This window comes from Dunckerocampus dactyliophorus, chromosome 2 (assembly GCF_027744805.1).
Source record: "Dunckerocampus dactyliophorus isolate RoL2022-P2 chromosome 2, RoL_Ddac_1.1, whole genome shotgun sequence".
NCBI lineage: Eukaryota > Metazoa > Chordata > Actinopteri > Syngnathiformes > Syngnathidae > Dunckerocampus > Dunckerocampus dactyliophorus.
In genome coordinates this window covers 1,106,073-1,121,340 of record NC_072820.1, presented here as the reverse complement: position 1 = coordinate 1,121,340, position 15,268 = coordinate 1,106,073, and the positions used below count along the sequence as shown (strand labels likewise).

Sequence of the window (15,268 nt, the reverse complement as noted above, 5' to 3'; positions counted from 1 at the left end):
TTCTAAAATTACTTCCCCCGGACTACAACTTTATTTTCACAATATTACAACTTTTTTCCAACCTAATTTTTCAAAAAATAGTAACTTTATTCTTTGTTTTGGTCCTCAAAATAAAAATCTTTTTTTTCCTTTAATATTTCAACATTATGCTTCTAAAATGACCCCCCCCCCATGATGCAACTTCATTTTCGTAATATTACAGCTTTTTTCCAACCTAATTTTCCCACCCAAAAATTACCTTTATTCTTTGTTTTGTTCCTGTAAATACAAAAATACAAATCTTTTTTTTTCTTTCACATTTCGATATTATGCTTCTATAATTACCCTTTTCCCCCATAATACAACTTTATTTTCATAATATTACAGCTTTTTTCCTAACCTAATTTACCAAAAAATGGTAACTTTATTCTTTGTTTTGTTCCTCAAAATAACAATAACATTTTTTCTTTAATATTTTTATATTGTGCTTTGAAAATGACACCCCCAATACAAATTTATTTTCATGAAATTACAAGTTTTTTTGTGTGATTACAAGTTTATTCTCTTTACATTATGACTTTATTCTCATAAAACCACTCTTCTTTTTTGCATTTTTGCCGTTGTTTTTTTTTTTTTTTTTTTTACTGTATTTTTAGAATATGCCAAAGACCAATTATAAAAATCAGCTGCGGGCCGCAGGTTTTGACACCGCTGCCTTAGTGTGAGTACAGTAATCCCTCGCCACGTCACACTTGGAGTTTTGCACTTCACTCTCACAGTTTTTCAAATATACATTAATAAATCATGATGTTTCGTTGTTGAATATGGCCAATCAATTGTTAAAAAATGCATATTTATGCACATTTTCCGCATTTCTTTTCAAAACTAAGTATTTTCAAGCACAAACTGCCTAAATTAAGCAAAATACAAATATACAGCATTCAGAACACACATTCAAAGACGTTGTGAAGTTGTGTATCACTCTACATACCTGTATAGTTATGTGTTATTTCATGTCTAGAGGGCTCTAATAGTGTTATAAACCCCATTTAGAAGGTCGTAAACTGGTTTTCTATGTCTTATTTTCTTCTATTATGTTTACTATATTGGGTCATAGGCGTGTTAAGGTGACTATAGGGGTGTTATTTCATGTCTAGAGGGCTCTAATAGTGTTATAAACCCCATTTAGAAGGTCGTAAACTGGTTTTCTATGTCTTATTTTCTTCTATTATGTTTACTATATTGGGTCATAGGCGTGTTAAGGTGACTATAGGGGTGTTATTTTGTGTCTGGAGGGCTATAATAATATTAAAAACTGTATTTAGAAGGTTGTAAACAGGTTTTCTTTGCTCTAACTACAAAAATATTCAATTTTTAAAAAAATCACTAATCCTGGTCTGGGTCTCACCGTTATCTATTATGTGTTATCCTGACTATCACTGAAAACATGACATGGAATCCAGGAAGTGAACTACATGTACTGTACTAGATGTAGAATGGATGGGGGGTAGGATTAAATAAGCTTTGCTTCTTCCTACTCCTTTTGGACATGTGGAACTGTCAAAGAATGATTCACGAGATGTATTCCATTGTAACCTTCATGTTCAAATAAACTAAACCAAACCAAACCAAACAAACCAAACCAATTAACCGCCATAAACGAGGGATTGGTGTGCACCCTTAAAGGCTGAATGACTTGGAAGTAAAGTGTGGCTGCTGCAATAAACACACACATTCAAACATAAACACTCAAGAACAGCTCAGTAAGTGGTTCTTCCGCACCAAACCCATCCAGCATGCCTTTGTGGGTTATTTATATCCACTGAAATCAGACCTTTATGGCTAAAGAAAATAATAAAAGTACTGTAGTCCAGGCGTCCTGGCTCCTCTCAGACATAAAATGAAGATGAAACATGTTTAAAGGGACGACAAACATTTGAGTTGAGTAGAAGTGTTAGGATTTTTGAAGTGATGATTATTAATAATGGCAGCGTGTATCGGAGGAAGTTAACAGCTGTGTTTTACGCATGTAAAGATATTCACTGTTTATTCTTCTTCTGCAGTTCTGAGATCAGTTTGCTCATACTGGCACCACACTTTCCCCAAAAAAGGGAAGCTTGGAAAGTCTTGTTTTAAGGAGGCGTAAACATGACTGTGACTCACCTTCAAAAATGTCCACCATGTTGAAGAAGGCCAGGGACAGCGAGGACTTGCCGCTGCCCGTGCGGCCGCAGATTCCCACCTGGTGGAAAGCAGAGAGGTGGCAAGGAGGTGAGACATGGGTCACGCGTGTGATAATAAGAGCATGTGCGCCCTCACGCACGCCATGTGCTTGCGACTTCCACGGAACCGGCCGCCTTTGGGTGGACGCGGCTCCTGACAGCGCCGTGCTAATTACCTTCTGGCCCGGCTGGACGTACGCGTTGACGTGTTTGAGCACGGGCTTCAGCATGGGGTCATAGCGCACGCACAGGTCCTGGATCTTGATCCCTCCATCTTGGGGCCAGTTCTCTGGGACCTGAGAGGAGTCTGAAGACAAAAAGACCCGTTTGGTCCTCCAGTGAGGGGGTGGAATAAAAGTCAAACATACCCATGGATCCCTCGTAGTTCTCAGACTCCGTACTCAGGAAGCTGTTGACCTTTTTCACCGCCGCCATCTGGACCTCCAGGTCTGCCAGGTTCCTCACCACCCAGTTCAGGTAGTTGGTGACCTGCACCAAACCCACAATTTCTACCTCAGGTTCTGTTTGTCCACGCGGTTGAGTCCAGGTTAACTCACGGTGAGGGCGTAGGTGAGAGCGAGGCCCACCAGACCTCCAGACGGTTCACCACAATGCAAACCCCAGATGGACGTGCCGGCCGCCGCCAGCACAATCACAGCTCCCAGGTAGTCCTGCTCGGAGAAGACCGCAACTTAAAGTCACACAAACCATTCACACACGTAACACCTGAATGACAGGCGCACCAAAATAACAGAGATGCGGTACCAACACCTGCCCAGGGGGCCCAGTATGTCTTTCATTCACATTCCTGCCTGTAATAACGGGGAGGTGCCTCACCGTGCGGACCTCCAGCCAGCGGTTGGCAGCAGAGAGGAACAAGTAGGCCGTGTTGTTGGTGTCGGTCAACTCCAGCATGCGTTGTTTGAAACGAGCCTCGTGTCTGGAACAAAAGTTGACTTTTTCAATACGCAAAACACACATTCACGCATGCACACGCACACACACACACACACACACACACACAAACCTGTGACGCACATGGGAGATTTTGATTCAACCTGATACACTTTGGTGAGAGACTCGAGTCAGTAAAAGCGACTTCACGCTTCTCTATCACTGTTTGTCAAAAATATATTCATAAATCATACTGTTCCATGTTTGAATACGGCATAATATTCGTGAAAAAGATGCATATTTAAGCAAATTTGACATATTTTTTGCCTAAATTAGGTATTTTCAAGCATAAAAATGACTAAACATTCAGAAGAAGCATTCCAAGACATGATGTAGTATGCTATGTAGTATCCTACACTGGTCACTAGGTGTCAGTAATGTGTTATTTCCTGTCTTGAGAGCGCTAATAATGTTAAAAAAACATATTTAGAAGGTTCTAAAAAAATATTCCATTTATAAACTAGAAAAGCACTCTGAGAGTGCAAACCTCCGCCAAGTGCCATACTTCCCCCCCATATTGTGATTTACACCATAAATATTACTCCTACATTTACTTTTTCTACATACAGTCAAACCTGTCTTAGTGGCCACCTTTATAGAAGGGCCACCTGCCACCATTTTGTCTCCCTTGGTCAATATCTGACCGCATATAGCGGCCAAATTACCGACTCAAGTAGAAGCTTCATGCACGAAAAAGTTTTGTTTTTCAATGTGTGTGTAGACTTTAATTACTGAGTCCTAGCTCAGTCACAATCATTCACAAGATCCACACAAACTGTCAGTTGTTCCACATAAAAAAGCCGTCTTCTTTTGAGCTTGCTATTTCCTGGTCAAACATGTAATTTTAAGAGCATTTGCACCAAAACATTACCGCATAAAGCTGTAATGACACTCTGCCGTATAAAAAGTAAAATATTAAAAACAAGCGTAAGACATTACTAGCACAGCTTTGTTCTGTGGGTCGTGGATAATAACAAGCCTAGTAGTGCTGTACAACTTTTATCCGCAGTCCCACAGTGCCCTCTACTGGTCAACATTATTATTCCCCCCGCCCCCTTTTTTCTCTTTTTTTTCTTCTACTAGCCAACATTCAAACTGGACGCCAACCTGTCTATAGAGGCCACCTGTCTAGCGGCCACTTTTGCAGACTCCCTCTAGTGGCCGCTATAGACAAGTTTGACTGTATTTACATTCCTTGACTATGAAAACATGGAACGGTTTGAATGACTTAAATAATGCTAAACTTAGAATGCTAACACCTAGCATAATAGCGTTAACTGCTTGTATAAGTGCTTGCTTTTGAAAATGATAAAAATGTAAATATAATTATGCTAACGTTAGCATGCTAACACCTAGTAAGTGCTTAAATTCACATTCATGAAAATCTAATTTTTTAAAATAATTTTGGCAATGCTAAAATGCTAACACCTAGCATTATAGTGTTTACCTATGAAAATGGGTACAAATGCCACTATGCTAATTTTATCATGCTACCAATGCTAACATGCCAAAGTTAGCATGCTATCACCTACATGATAGTGGTAAATGTTTATATGTGTCTACCCAAGAAAATAGCAAAAATGTTAGCATTAGCATGCTAGCAATGCTAACATGCTAACGTTAGCATGCTAACACCTAGCATGATAGCGCAATGTATCAGGAAGGCTAAATGCCCCAAACAAGTGCTATGACCATTTTTTGTGGAATTACAATATATGCACAAATGCCGAAAATGGTCCTATCTGGCAATGTTAAAGAATCATTTTTAAAAAGTCCAGATGGTGATCCGGATCACCCCCAAAATTTAATCAGTTCTTCCATATCCCATTTCCGACAACTCCTGAAAATTTCATCCAAATCCATTTAGAACTTTTCAAACACAAACAAAAAACAGATATGCCGGCAAAATCAACCTCCGCGCTGCGCTTGGCGGAAGTAACGAGGAATACGTGGCGGGCATTCACTTATCATCGTTTGGGTCTGGAACCAATTCACCGCGATAAAGGAGGGATTAGTGTGCAACCTTAAAGGCTGAATGATTTGGAAGTGCTCTTTTTTTGCACAGAGTTTTGCATATAGTTGCACAGAGATTTTTTTTTAGATATATCATTTATATTTTTGTATGTGGCTTACGGTGGTGTGAAAAGTGTTTACCCCTTCCTGATTTCTTATTCTTTTGCATGTTTGTCACACTTCAATGTTTCAGATCCATGCTGGAAAAGCCTCCAGTGTGACTGAATGACAACAATTGTGCAAAATTCCTCCACAGCGGTGGAAGAGACTCACTGCAAGTTGATTGCAGTTGTTTGCTGCTAAGGGGGGCCCAACCACTTATTACCAGTTATTAGGGCCATGTAGCTTGGGATTCTTTTCTTCCTTAATAATAAAAAGTTTCATTTAAAAACTGCATTTTGTGTTCAGTTGTGTTGTCATTGACTAATATTTACATTTGAAACATTTAATCTGAAACATAAAGTATGACAAACATGCAAAACGTGCACTTTTTCACACCACTGTACATATTTCAGTTACTGTGTATTGTGTGCAGTTGTTAAATTGTTTTGATGTTGATTGCTGTATTGATAATTGATTGGCTTATTTACAGCATTTCATTTAGAGGTAAGGGTATTTATATCGTGTATTTCTTTGTAATTTGTTAAGCATGTAAATACACACACACACACACACACACACACACACATGCACTCGCACACACACAGTAGTTCATCATCATCTTGGTGGTGGTCAAGAGGAGAGAATTACTGCTGTCTAAACCAGACTCCTCTGGAGGATGATGGCAGGAACTTTCCCGTCAGTGTACTGTAATGTGTGTGTGCGTGTGTGTGCGTGTGTAGGAGATCCTCAGGGGAACGATGGGGAGTAAAGCATGAGACTTGTTTGGAGTTGCATCACAGCTCTGATGGGAAAGAAGCCTCTGGTTAAAGCAAAAAAACAAAAAAACACCACATGTGGCGTGGTTGAGGCTCCTCCCACTCTCTCCTCTGGCTTGAACTTCACTATTTCCGCATAACCCCCGTGGGTTAAGACACAAGAGTGTTACCTAAAGGCTCTGATGGTGGTGAGACCTTCAGCGGTCTCGGAGAAGTGGCACAGCAGAGGAAGCTGGGTGGAGTCATCCAGGTCCTGCAGGTCTCTGTTGGCCGCACAGGAAGTGGTCCTTTGAGCGAGGCGCACACAAAAGGTCCGAGCTTTGAGGTTTGCACTCACTTGGAGGCGACCCGGAAGTACTTCTGTATGAAGTAGAAGGCCACTGCCAGGGGAACCAGGGCGATGACGAAGCTGGGTGTGATGCGGGAGATGACCCCGATGGCAGACAAACACAGCAAGGTGGATCGGGTCAAAGACTCCAGCGTAGGGGGGATGTGCTGGAGGACGAGGGGCATCATTCATTCATTCATGTGCACTCATTCTGGATGCATGTTACCTGGTCGATGATGTTGGTGTCAGCTGAGAACCTGTTGAGGATCTGCCCCAGAGGTGTGACATCAAAAAACCTGAGGAGAGAGAGAGGTGCAGACCAGAGAGGTTGGGACCATCAACATATGCCGATGTCAGGTCACAGTGAGGTTCCACCTGAGGGGAGCGTGGATGATCTTGTTGAGCAGGTTGTGATGAAGGTTGGTGGCCGCAGAAAGACCCAAAAACTCCACAGTGAGGGAGGTGATGAGGCACAAGGTGATCCCGGCCGCACACAGGATGATAAAGACGGTCAGGTAGAGGGAGTCCTGCACACACACAGGAGGTCCAAAGTCCAAAGGGGTGCTGGTCTGAGCTTTCAAAAAACGACAGCTGTGATACTGGACCTCATAGTCGGAGGTTCCCGGGAAAGTGGCGTTCCTGTGGATCTCTTGGACCTGGCACGTTCCGTTTGGTCCCGCCACAATGGTCTGATTGGACTTGGAGCTCCACATGGCCAACCAGTAGTCGATGGCAACGATGACCGAGTGCTTGAGGAGCTTGGAGGACACCATGAGGAAGACCATGAAGAAGCCACCAGAGGACATGTAGCACCAGCACACCTGAGAAAAAGAAGAGGAGGTTCTTGAGTCAATGGATGGAGAGCAAGTTTAGCAGTAACATCTCACGTGTGCGAGCATCACCTTCCACGGCACCTTTGACCTTCTGTTTGTGGTCATGGACAAGTTGTCGTCATCTTCCTCCTCCTCTTCTTCCTCTGAAGGGATTGCAAGTGAGATTGAGGAGGACGTGATGCAAAGCAATCCTCACGAAGACTTTTACCTTCATCCTCGTCATCCATTTGGTTCTTGGCCTCTCGGGAGTAGAAGGCCCTGCGGAGAGTCTTCCTCTCCAGCGTGGTTTGGCTGTCCTGCTCGATGTCCTGCAGGTGCAGACAAATCAGGAGAAGCCCAGAAGAAGAAACTCTGCAAGGTAGACGCTGACCTTCTCCAGCTCCTGGTCCTGCCGGTTCATGAGCGTCTTCCAGTGGTCGTAGAGCTCCACGTCATGAGTCTGGATGTCCTTCAGAGTTCCTTCCCTCAGCACGGAGCCGCCCTTCATCGCTATGATCTGAACATGCACAGGTCAAACACCTCCAGGCGCAAACATCGACATCAAAAGACGCCAAAGTTCTCACCCAGTCGGCGTGGATGAGGTACTGCAGCTTGTGTGTGACGAGGACTACCGTTCGTTTATCGTCCTGCAGGAACTTGAGGATTCCTTCCTGCATCAGGTGGTCGCTCAGGTGGATGTCCAGAGCGGAGAAGGGGTCGTCCTGAGAGGCACAAGGCAGACATTGATGTTTAACGTGAGGTCCGCTGCCCTTCTCACGGCAAATGACGTGACAAACAACTCGATCACTATCTGTGCAAGTGAAGCTGATGTCGTCACGGCAACAGGGAATGATGCAAGCACTAAGACCTCCAAACATAAACATGTCATCCAGCAAGCAGAGGGCGTCTCCCCCTGATGCACGCTAATCTAATCCAATGATTGAGTTTCCTTGCATTAGCAACACTTCAGCTGACCAAGAAGACGATGTTGGTGTTCTGGTAGAGCGCTCGGGCCACGCAGATCCTCTGACGCTGTCCGCCACTCAGGTTGATGCCCTGGCGAGGAAGCGCAACGCTGGTCATGAGTACGAATGACACAACGCAACGTGTGCACCGAACCTGCCGCTTACCCGCTCTCCTATCTCCGTCTGGTCTCCAAAGGGAAGAAGGTCAATGTCCAGTTGCAAAGAACAGGCGTCGATCACCGCCTTGTACCTGGCAACATACGCGCATGAAGGCGAGTGTGATGCTGCGTTACCATGGAAGCAAGGAAGGGAGCGACAGGGAAACACCTCTGCTTGTTGAAGGGGCTTCCAAAGGTGATGTTTTCCTCCACGGTGGCGTTGAGCAACCAGGACTTCTGGGTCGCGTAGGCCACAGAGTACCTGTTCTTGCTGAATGCAGGATGGGGGAGTGAGAACTAGGGATGTCCCGATCCACATTGTTTGGCTTCCAATCCGATTTTTTAAAATTGTCTTGCCGATCCAGTCCGATCCGGTAGCGAATAAGCTATTGCTACAAACATGAATTTGTGGAATTGAATATGGTTACAAAAACAGCTCGTCAACGAAAGTATTGCTGAATTCAATTTTTATTCCACAGCATGACCAACAATATTGTTTGGCTTTTGGAGCAAACCTGTGAGTCAGGGCCCTAATCCAATAAATGAAATGGGCGTGCAAAATACTTTTAGGGTAGGACTAATCATTTGACAAGATTATAGATCAATTTGTGGTGCGATTTACAATATAACATTATATATATATATATATATATATATATATATATATATATATATATATATATATATATATACACTGCTCAAAAAAATTAAAGGAACACTTCGAAAACACATCAGATCTAAAGTGGGGGGAAAATGATGTTGAATATGTTTCCTGATAATAAGTGGGTGATGTATTAGTAACAAAATGATGCCACATCATTTGATAGAAATGAAAATGATCACCCTATAGAGGGGGGAAATCAAAGACACCCCAAAAATGAAAGTGAAAAAATGATGCAGCACACTGGTCCATTTGGCTAAAATGTCATTGTAGCAACTCAAAATGATTCTCAGTAGTTTGTGTGGCCCCCACGTGCTTGTACGCATGCCTGACAACGTGGGGGCATGCTCCTAATGAGACTACGGATGGTGTCCTGGGGGATCTCCTCCCAGATCTGGACCAGGGCATCACTGCGGTACCTGGACGCATGGAGGAGATTCCAGGAGACAGGTAGTTACTCCAGGAGAGCTGGACAGGGCCGTAGAAGGTCCTTCAACCCTCAGCAGGATCGGTATCTGCTCCTTTGTGCAAGGAGGAACAGGATGAGTACTGCCAGAGCCCTACAAAATGACCTCCAGCAGGCCACTGGTGTGAATGTTTCTGACCAAACAATCAGAAACAGGCTCCATGAGGGTGGCCTGAGGGCCCGACGTCCTGTAGTGGGCCCTGTGCTCACTGCCCAGCACCGTAGAGCTTCATTGGCATTTGCCATAGACCACCAGAATTGGCAACTACACCACTGGTGCCCTGTGCTCTTCCCTGATGAGAGCAAGTTCAACCTGAGCACATGCGACAGACGTGAAAGGGTCTGGAGATGCCGTGGAGAACGTTATGCTGCCTGCAACATCATTCAGCATGACCGGTTTGGTGGTGGGTCAGTGATGGTCTGGGGAGGCATATCCCTGGAAGGACGTACAGACCTCTACAGGTTAGATAACGGCACCCTGACTGCTATTAGGTATCGGGATGAAATCCTTGGACCCATTGTCAGAACCTACGCTGGTGCAGTGGGACCTGGGTTCCTCCTGGTCCACGACAATGCCCGGCCTCATGTGGCTAGTGTATGCAGGTAGTTCCTGGAGGATGAAGGAATTGATACCATTGACTGGCCCCCACGTTCACCTGACCTAAACCCAATAGAACACCTCTGGGACATTATGTTTAGGTCCATCCGGCGCCGCCAGGTTGCTCCTCAGACTGTCCAGGAGCTCATTGATGCCCTGGTCCAGATCTGGGAGGAGATCCCCCAGGACACCATCCGTAGTCTCATTAGGAGCATGCCCCCACGTTGTCAGGCATGCGTACAAGCACGTGGGGGCCACACAAACTACTGAGAATCATTTTGAGTTGCTACAATGACATTTTAGCTAAATGGACCAGTGTGCTGCATCATTTTTTCACTTTCATTTTTGGGGTGTCTTTGATTTCCCCCCTCTATAGGGTGATCATTTTCATTTCTATCAAATGATGTGGCATCATTTTGTTACTAATACATCACCCACTTATTATCAGGAAAGATATTCAAGATCATTTTCCCCCCAGTTTAGATCTGATGTGTTTTCGAAGTGTTCCTTTAATTTTTTTGAGCAGTATATATATATATATATATATATATATATATATATATATATATAAAACAACTCCCTTCAATGCAATAATAATTTATTGACGGTCCCTAGTATAAACAACCAGCGGTTAGAGCAGCACTTCCCGTGCGAGCTACCCGCACCATGACACAGCAGTCCAGCCACAGTGAGGGGGAACTACCGCTGTAGCTACACAGCCAAATATCCGACGTCCAACGTGAAACTAACTTCACCACAGTACACCGCGGACATGTCTGCATGGTGGTGTTGCCTTTTCTTCTTCATGCGTGTGGAGGGAGTCGAGTGGCAACCAGGTTTGTGGCTCAGAGTACGAACGTTATACGGCAACCGAATCGGCACGATCTCGTGGCGGAAGCCGATATTATCCGATCTTCACAATACAGCGGATCGGCAGGCGATCCCGATCCTGAAGATGGGATCAGGACATCCCTAGTGAGAACAGTGAGAACACACACACACGCACAAACACAGCGAGGGGAGCGCATCATGGAGGGCAGCTCAGATTTGATACAAATCAGCTTCATAAACAAGACAAATCCACTGCAGGGTGAAGGACACATCATGGGACACAACCACAGACGATGGCCTCCGCCAAGGCCCAACAACCCAAACAGTACATCTTTACGGATACACACGCTCTGTATGATTTATGTCATGACGCCTCGTGCATTATTCAAGCATAAGGAGCTAAATGTTCACGTTTACAGTTCAAAGAGTAGCATGCACACAGAGGAAGATGAGGATGAAGATGCTTAGAACGCAGGGGAAGAAGGTGTGGTACCTCATGGTGTGGCCATGGGCCTCCTCCTCCGCCTCTGAGCAGCTGTCAAAGGCAGCACCTTAGCGTGAGTACACACTGAGCCCGGCCTGACGCTAACACCTGCGCTAACACTTGGACGGGATGCGTAAAAGCACACAAATAACGCCACTCCCATCGCAACGTGAAGCAATGCTGAATTTGTGATGTGGGGGGGGGGGAAGGAGACGACGGATGCGCCTCCATGGCGACCAGCAAACTTTGTGTTAATAGACTTTCCACCCAGAAAGGAGACACCGTGTAAGCGATGCCGTCATTGTCCGCCTCTGATAATTAGGTTCCGTCTTTGACCATCACGTCCAACTTGGAGGTCACACGGAAGTCATAGAGAGGCGTGGCTTTAAGAAAAGCTAAGTCAGAGGAGCGGGACGCATGAAGTGAGATGAGGATGAACGCTAGGGAGGGAGGAAGTACCTGAACGTCCCCTGGTGGAGGAGCGTCTCGCAATCAGGCAGCCTGACGCGGCAAGAAGGCAGGAGGTCAGAAGCTGGTGTTAACACACGTGCACGCTCGCATGCAAACGGAAGGGGAAAGCGCGGGGGAGGGGGCAGGGTCACGGCCGTGCGGGACTTACTTGCTCCAGTGGACACGCCCAGTGATTGTCTGCATCTCGCCCAGCATGGCCAGCAGCAGCGACGACTTCCCGCAGCCCACCTGGCCCACGATCATGGTCAGCTGACCTGAGAGCACACAGGAAGTAGACGTTGAGACGCCCGGATGAAACTTAGCTTGTCGTGCCTTGAATTGTCCGCACCTGTCGGGATGCGGATATTGATGTCGGACAGCGTGGACAGGTTGCTTCCCCACGTGAAGCATCCGTTGCTCACCTGGACACACAAATAAAATACAACATTTGCAGCCGGCGAACAAAATAAAAGCAGAGTTACAGAGTGTCGCTTGTGTCACGTAGCTTCCCTGCTGTCACATTCCTCATCTCTTGGGTTTATTTGTTCCCATTAGGTTTGTTTTATCCTCCCCACTCGCTTTCTCCACATGACACTGACCCTCAAAGGCATCTCCATTATCCAAAATAAAAGCACTTAAAGCTACAGGACAATGAAGAAAAGTATTGGGATGCAGCTCTTTATCGATGGATGAGGGCTTGTCCCAATACTTTTGTCCATGTGTTGTCAGCCGTTTGGACGTGACATGAGACCACCAGTGAAATCAGTTTGGGTCCAAAAGCGGGAATAGGAGGGAGGAAGCGGAGAATAGATAAACAACAACGGAAGCGAGACATGAAATTAAGGGGGTCACGTTCCGGCTCAAGAAATAGCAAGAACAGGAAGTGACCCTCGACAGCGTCGGGCCGGCCCCCTACGTGATCCGCTGAGAGATGCCTTTCCCAGTGTTCTGACCTGGACCCGGGTCGGTACCTCGGGGACTGAGCTGGAACGGTCCGGCCTGTAGCGAGACCCTCCAAACCAAGACGCCACAGGATGCTCCCGTGAAGACGAGGTCATGCACTGAGATCATGTGATCAGCAGACATACACCCCCACCACCCCTTCCTGACTCATTCTCCTAATGAGCGGGCCGTCGCCCCGCAGGGATGAGACAGGAAGAGCCGCCTTCGCTGGGGCCGCGCGCGGGGCAAGACGTTCTCATGTGAATCCTGAGAAGCGGGTGCGTACGTGCACATGTAAGGTCACATGCACGCAGCCCCCCCTGATAGGAAACAGCTGTTGATGAGCTTCGCTTCGTTTGCGGCTAGGACGAAGTAGACAGTGTTGGAATGAGGCCGCATTGGTGCACCTTGCATGCATGCTGCATTAACGCTAATCTAAAGCATGTCTACTTCCTGTCACACAATTTTAAATAACCTCTGACCTTTACGGCCACATCCTCCGTCTCGCTGGGCCTCATCTGTCGCCTGGATGGCTGCTCGTAGTTGTCCATTTGGTAGCGCAAGGGCTGCTTCCTGTTGATGGCTTTGGTCTTCAGGACAGGACCACACGGCACCAGGGAGGGGATTTTGGAGACAGGAGATTTAGTTCATATACTGGCCCCTTCATTAGGTGCACCTCGAATGCAGGGATGCATCAGTCGCGTGAGCGCAGAGTGCACACTCACCGCCCCGGGGTGCTTCTTGGCAGCCTCCGAGGGAACGGACATATCCCCGTTCCTCCAGCTGTCGTCTCCAATCTCGTCGCTCTGGAGGAACTCGCCCAGCTTCTGCACGCTTGTGGCAAACACACACTGATGTCTAATTTTTAACAAATTGATGGGCTGAACGGAAAAGCAAAATGATGAAAAGGATTGCATTAAATCGCAAATAATGTGCAGAATTGATGATTTGGCACATAAACAATGTGATTGTGACTGGGCTCCACATTACACGCTGGTCTTATGCCAGAGGAGGACATAAAGGTCACCAATAAAAAAAACAAACAAGGCAGAGTAGAATGGTGAAAGTAATAAACGTCTACATTGATGAGCATCTGACAACAACACTCAACACTGACATCGCCACGACAGCACGTGACTTAAGGATGCAGGGGAAAATTCAAGACATGTGGACCACAAACTGCAACATCTGCATCAAGTTAAATAGAGGACACCAAAATACAGTCATCCCTCGCCACCTTGTGCTTCCAATTTCAAAAATACATGAATTCAAAAATCATGATGTTTTATGGTTGAATTTGGCCTATTATTAGTCACCAAATAAGCATATTGAAGAAAATGCATTTTTGAGCTAAAGTATTTTTGGCCTAAATGAAGCATTTTCAAGCATAAAAATGGCCAATTGAGGTAAAATACACATACTGTATAAGGCATTCAGAAGACGCATTCAAAGACGTTGTGATGATATGTAGTATTCTACACTGCTCACCTCCTTCCTGGGCTACCCCCTTATCGTGGTGAAGGAGTTTGCGTGTCCCGATGATCCTATAGGAGCTAAGTTGTCGGGGGCTTTCACGCCCCTGGTAGGGTCCCCCATGACAAACAGGTCCTAGTGGAGGGACCAGACAAAGAGCGCCTCAGCAGACCCCAATGAAGATACAAAATTTTGGACAGAGATTTCCCTCGCCCGGACGCGGGTCAACGAGTCCCCCTCTGGAGCCAGGCCTGGAGGTGGGGCACGATGGTGAGTGTCTGGTGGCCGGGCTTTCACCCATGGGGTCCGGCCGGGCACAGCCCGAAGAGGTAATATGGGTCCCCCCTCACATGAGCTCACCACTCGTGGGAGAGGCTAAAGGGGTCGGGTGCAGTGTGAGCTGGGTGGCGGCCAAAGGTGGGAGCCTTGGCGGTCCGATCCTCGGTTGCAGAAGCTAGCTCTTGGTACGTGGAATGTCACCTCTCTGGTGGGGAAGGAGCCTGAGTCGGTGCGTGAGGTGGAGAAGTTGGTCTCTTTTTGGTCTTTATTGCACTCTGGTGTTGCCAGCAGCGAGAGGCGACAGGCAGGGGTGGCATTTATTGTTGCCCCCCCCGGCTCAGGGCCTGTACGTTGGAGTTTAACCCAGTGAACGAGAGGGTAGTTTCCCTTCGTCTTTGGGTGGGGGGACAGATCCTGACTTATTTGTGCTTATGCACCAAACAGCAGTTCAGAATACCCACCCTTTTTGGAGTCCTTAGAGGGGGTACTGGAGAGTGCTCCCTCAAGGGATTCCCATATGCTTGAACATGGTGTTCGTTATAGACAATCTGTGACGAGCACAGAAGTCCAAAAACAAAACACCGCTCAGGTTCAGCTCAGGGGGTCCGTTCCTCCCAATCACACCTCTCCAGGTCTCACTGTCGCCGCCAACGTGAGCGTTGAAGTCCCCCAGCAGAAGAAGGTGTTCATATGTGCACCTGGCACCCTTGGCCGCAGTTGTATGATCGACTTTGTGGTTGTGCGGTTGGACTTGTGGCCAAATGTTTTGGACACT

The 15,268-nt window shown here is 46.3% G+C and overlaps 1 protein-coding gene across 7 annotated transcripts in view; it reads right to left on the bottom strand.

Moving 5' to 3' along the window:
• abcc9 (ATP-binding cassette, sub-family C (CFTR/MRP), member 9) overlaps positions 1 to 15,268 on the bottom strand; it is a 29,328-nt gene that overhangs the window by 4,701 nt on the left and 9,359 nt on the right. For 2 of the 7 annotated variants that reach the window (XR_008569510.1, XM_054767373.1), the window contains exons 16-38: positions 13,467 to 13,575; positions 13,224 to 13,331; positions 12,149 to 12,221; positions 11,969 to 12,074; positions 11,809 to 11,850; positions 11,359 to 11,400; positions 8,479 to 8,580; positions 8,317 to 8,401; positions 8,162 to 8,242; positions 7,771 to 7,908; positions 7,578 to 7,703; positions 7,416 to 7,515; positions 7,277 to 7,350; positions 6,980 to 7,195; positions 6,750 to 6,901; positions 6,601 to 6,670; positions 6,384 to 6,541; positions 6,217 to 6,309; positions 3,039 to 3,141; positions 2,759 to 2,872; positions 2,570 to 2,690; positions 2,378 to 2,508; positions 2,143 to 2,221 (exon numbers count right to left, since the gene is read on the bottom strand). Coding sequence is in view for 5 of the 7 variants with exons in the window: in XM_054767373.1 (XP_054623348.1) it covers positions 2,143 to 2,221; positions 2,378 to 2,508; positions 2,570 to 2,690; positions 2,759 to 2,872; positions 3,039 to 3,141; positions 6,217 to 6,309; positions 6,384 to 6,541; positions 6,601 to 6,670; positions 6,750 to 6,901; positions 6,980 to 7,195; positions 7,277 to 7,350; positions 7,416 to 7,515; positions 7,578 to 7,703; positions 7,771 to 7,908; positions 8,162 to 8,242; positions 8,317 to 8,401; positions 8,479 to 8,580; positions 11,359 to 11,400; positions 11,809 to 11,850; positions 11,969 to 12,074; positions 12,149 to 12,221; positions 13,224 to 13,331; positions 13,467 to 13,575 (2,423 nt within the window). In the remaining 2 variants the exon portion in view is untranslated. Of the gene's footprint in view, positions 1 to 2,142; positions 2,222 to 2,377; positions 2,509 to 2,569; positions 2,691 to 2,758; positions 2,873 to 3,038; positions 3,142 to 6,216; positions 6,310 to 6,383; positions 6,542 to 6,600; positions 6,671 to 6,749; positions 7,196 to 7,276; positions 7,351 to 7,415; positions 7,516 to 7,577; positions 7,704 to 7,770; positions 7,909 to 8,161; positions 8,243 to 8,316; positions 8,402 to 8,478; positions 8,581 to 11,358; positions 11,401 to 11,808; positions 11,851 to 11,968; positions 12,075 to 12,148; positions 12,222 to 13,223; positions 13,332 to 13,466; positions 13,576 to 15,268 lie in introns of all 7 variants that reach the window. The other 5 variants (XM_054767370.1, XM_054767371.1, XR_008569509.1 and 2 more) reach the window with 4 other exon arrangements.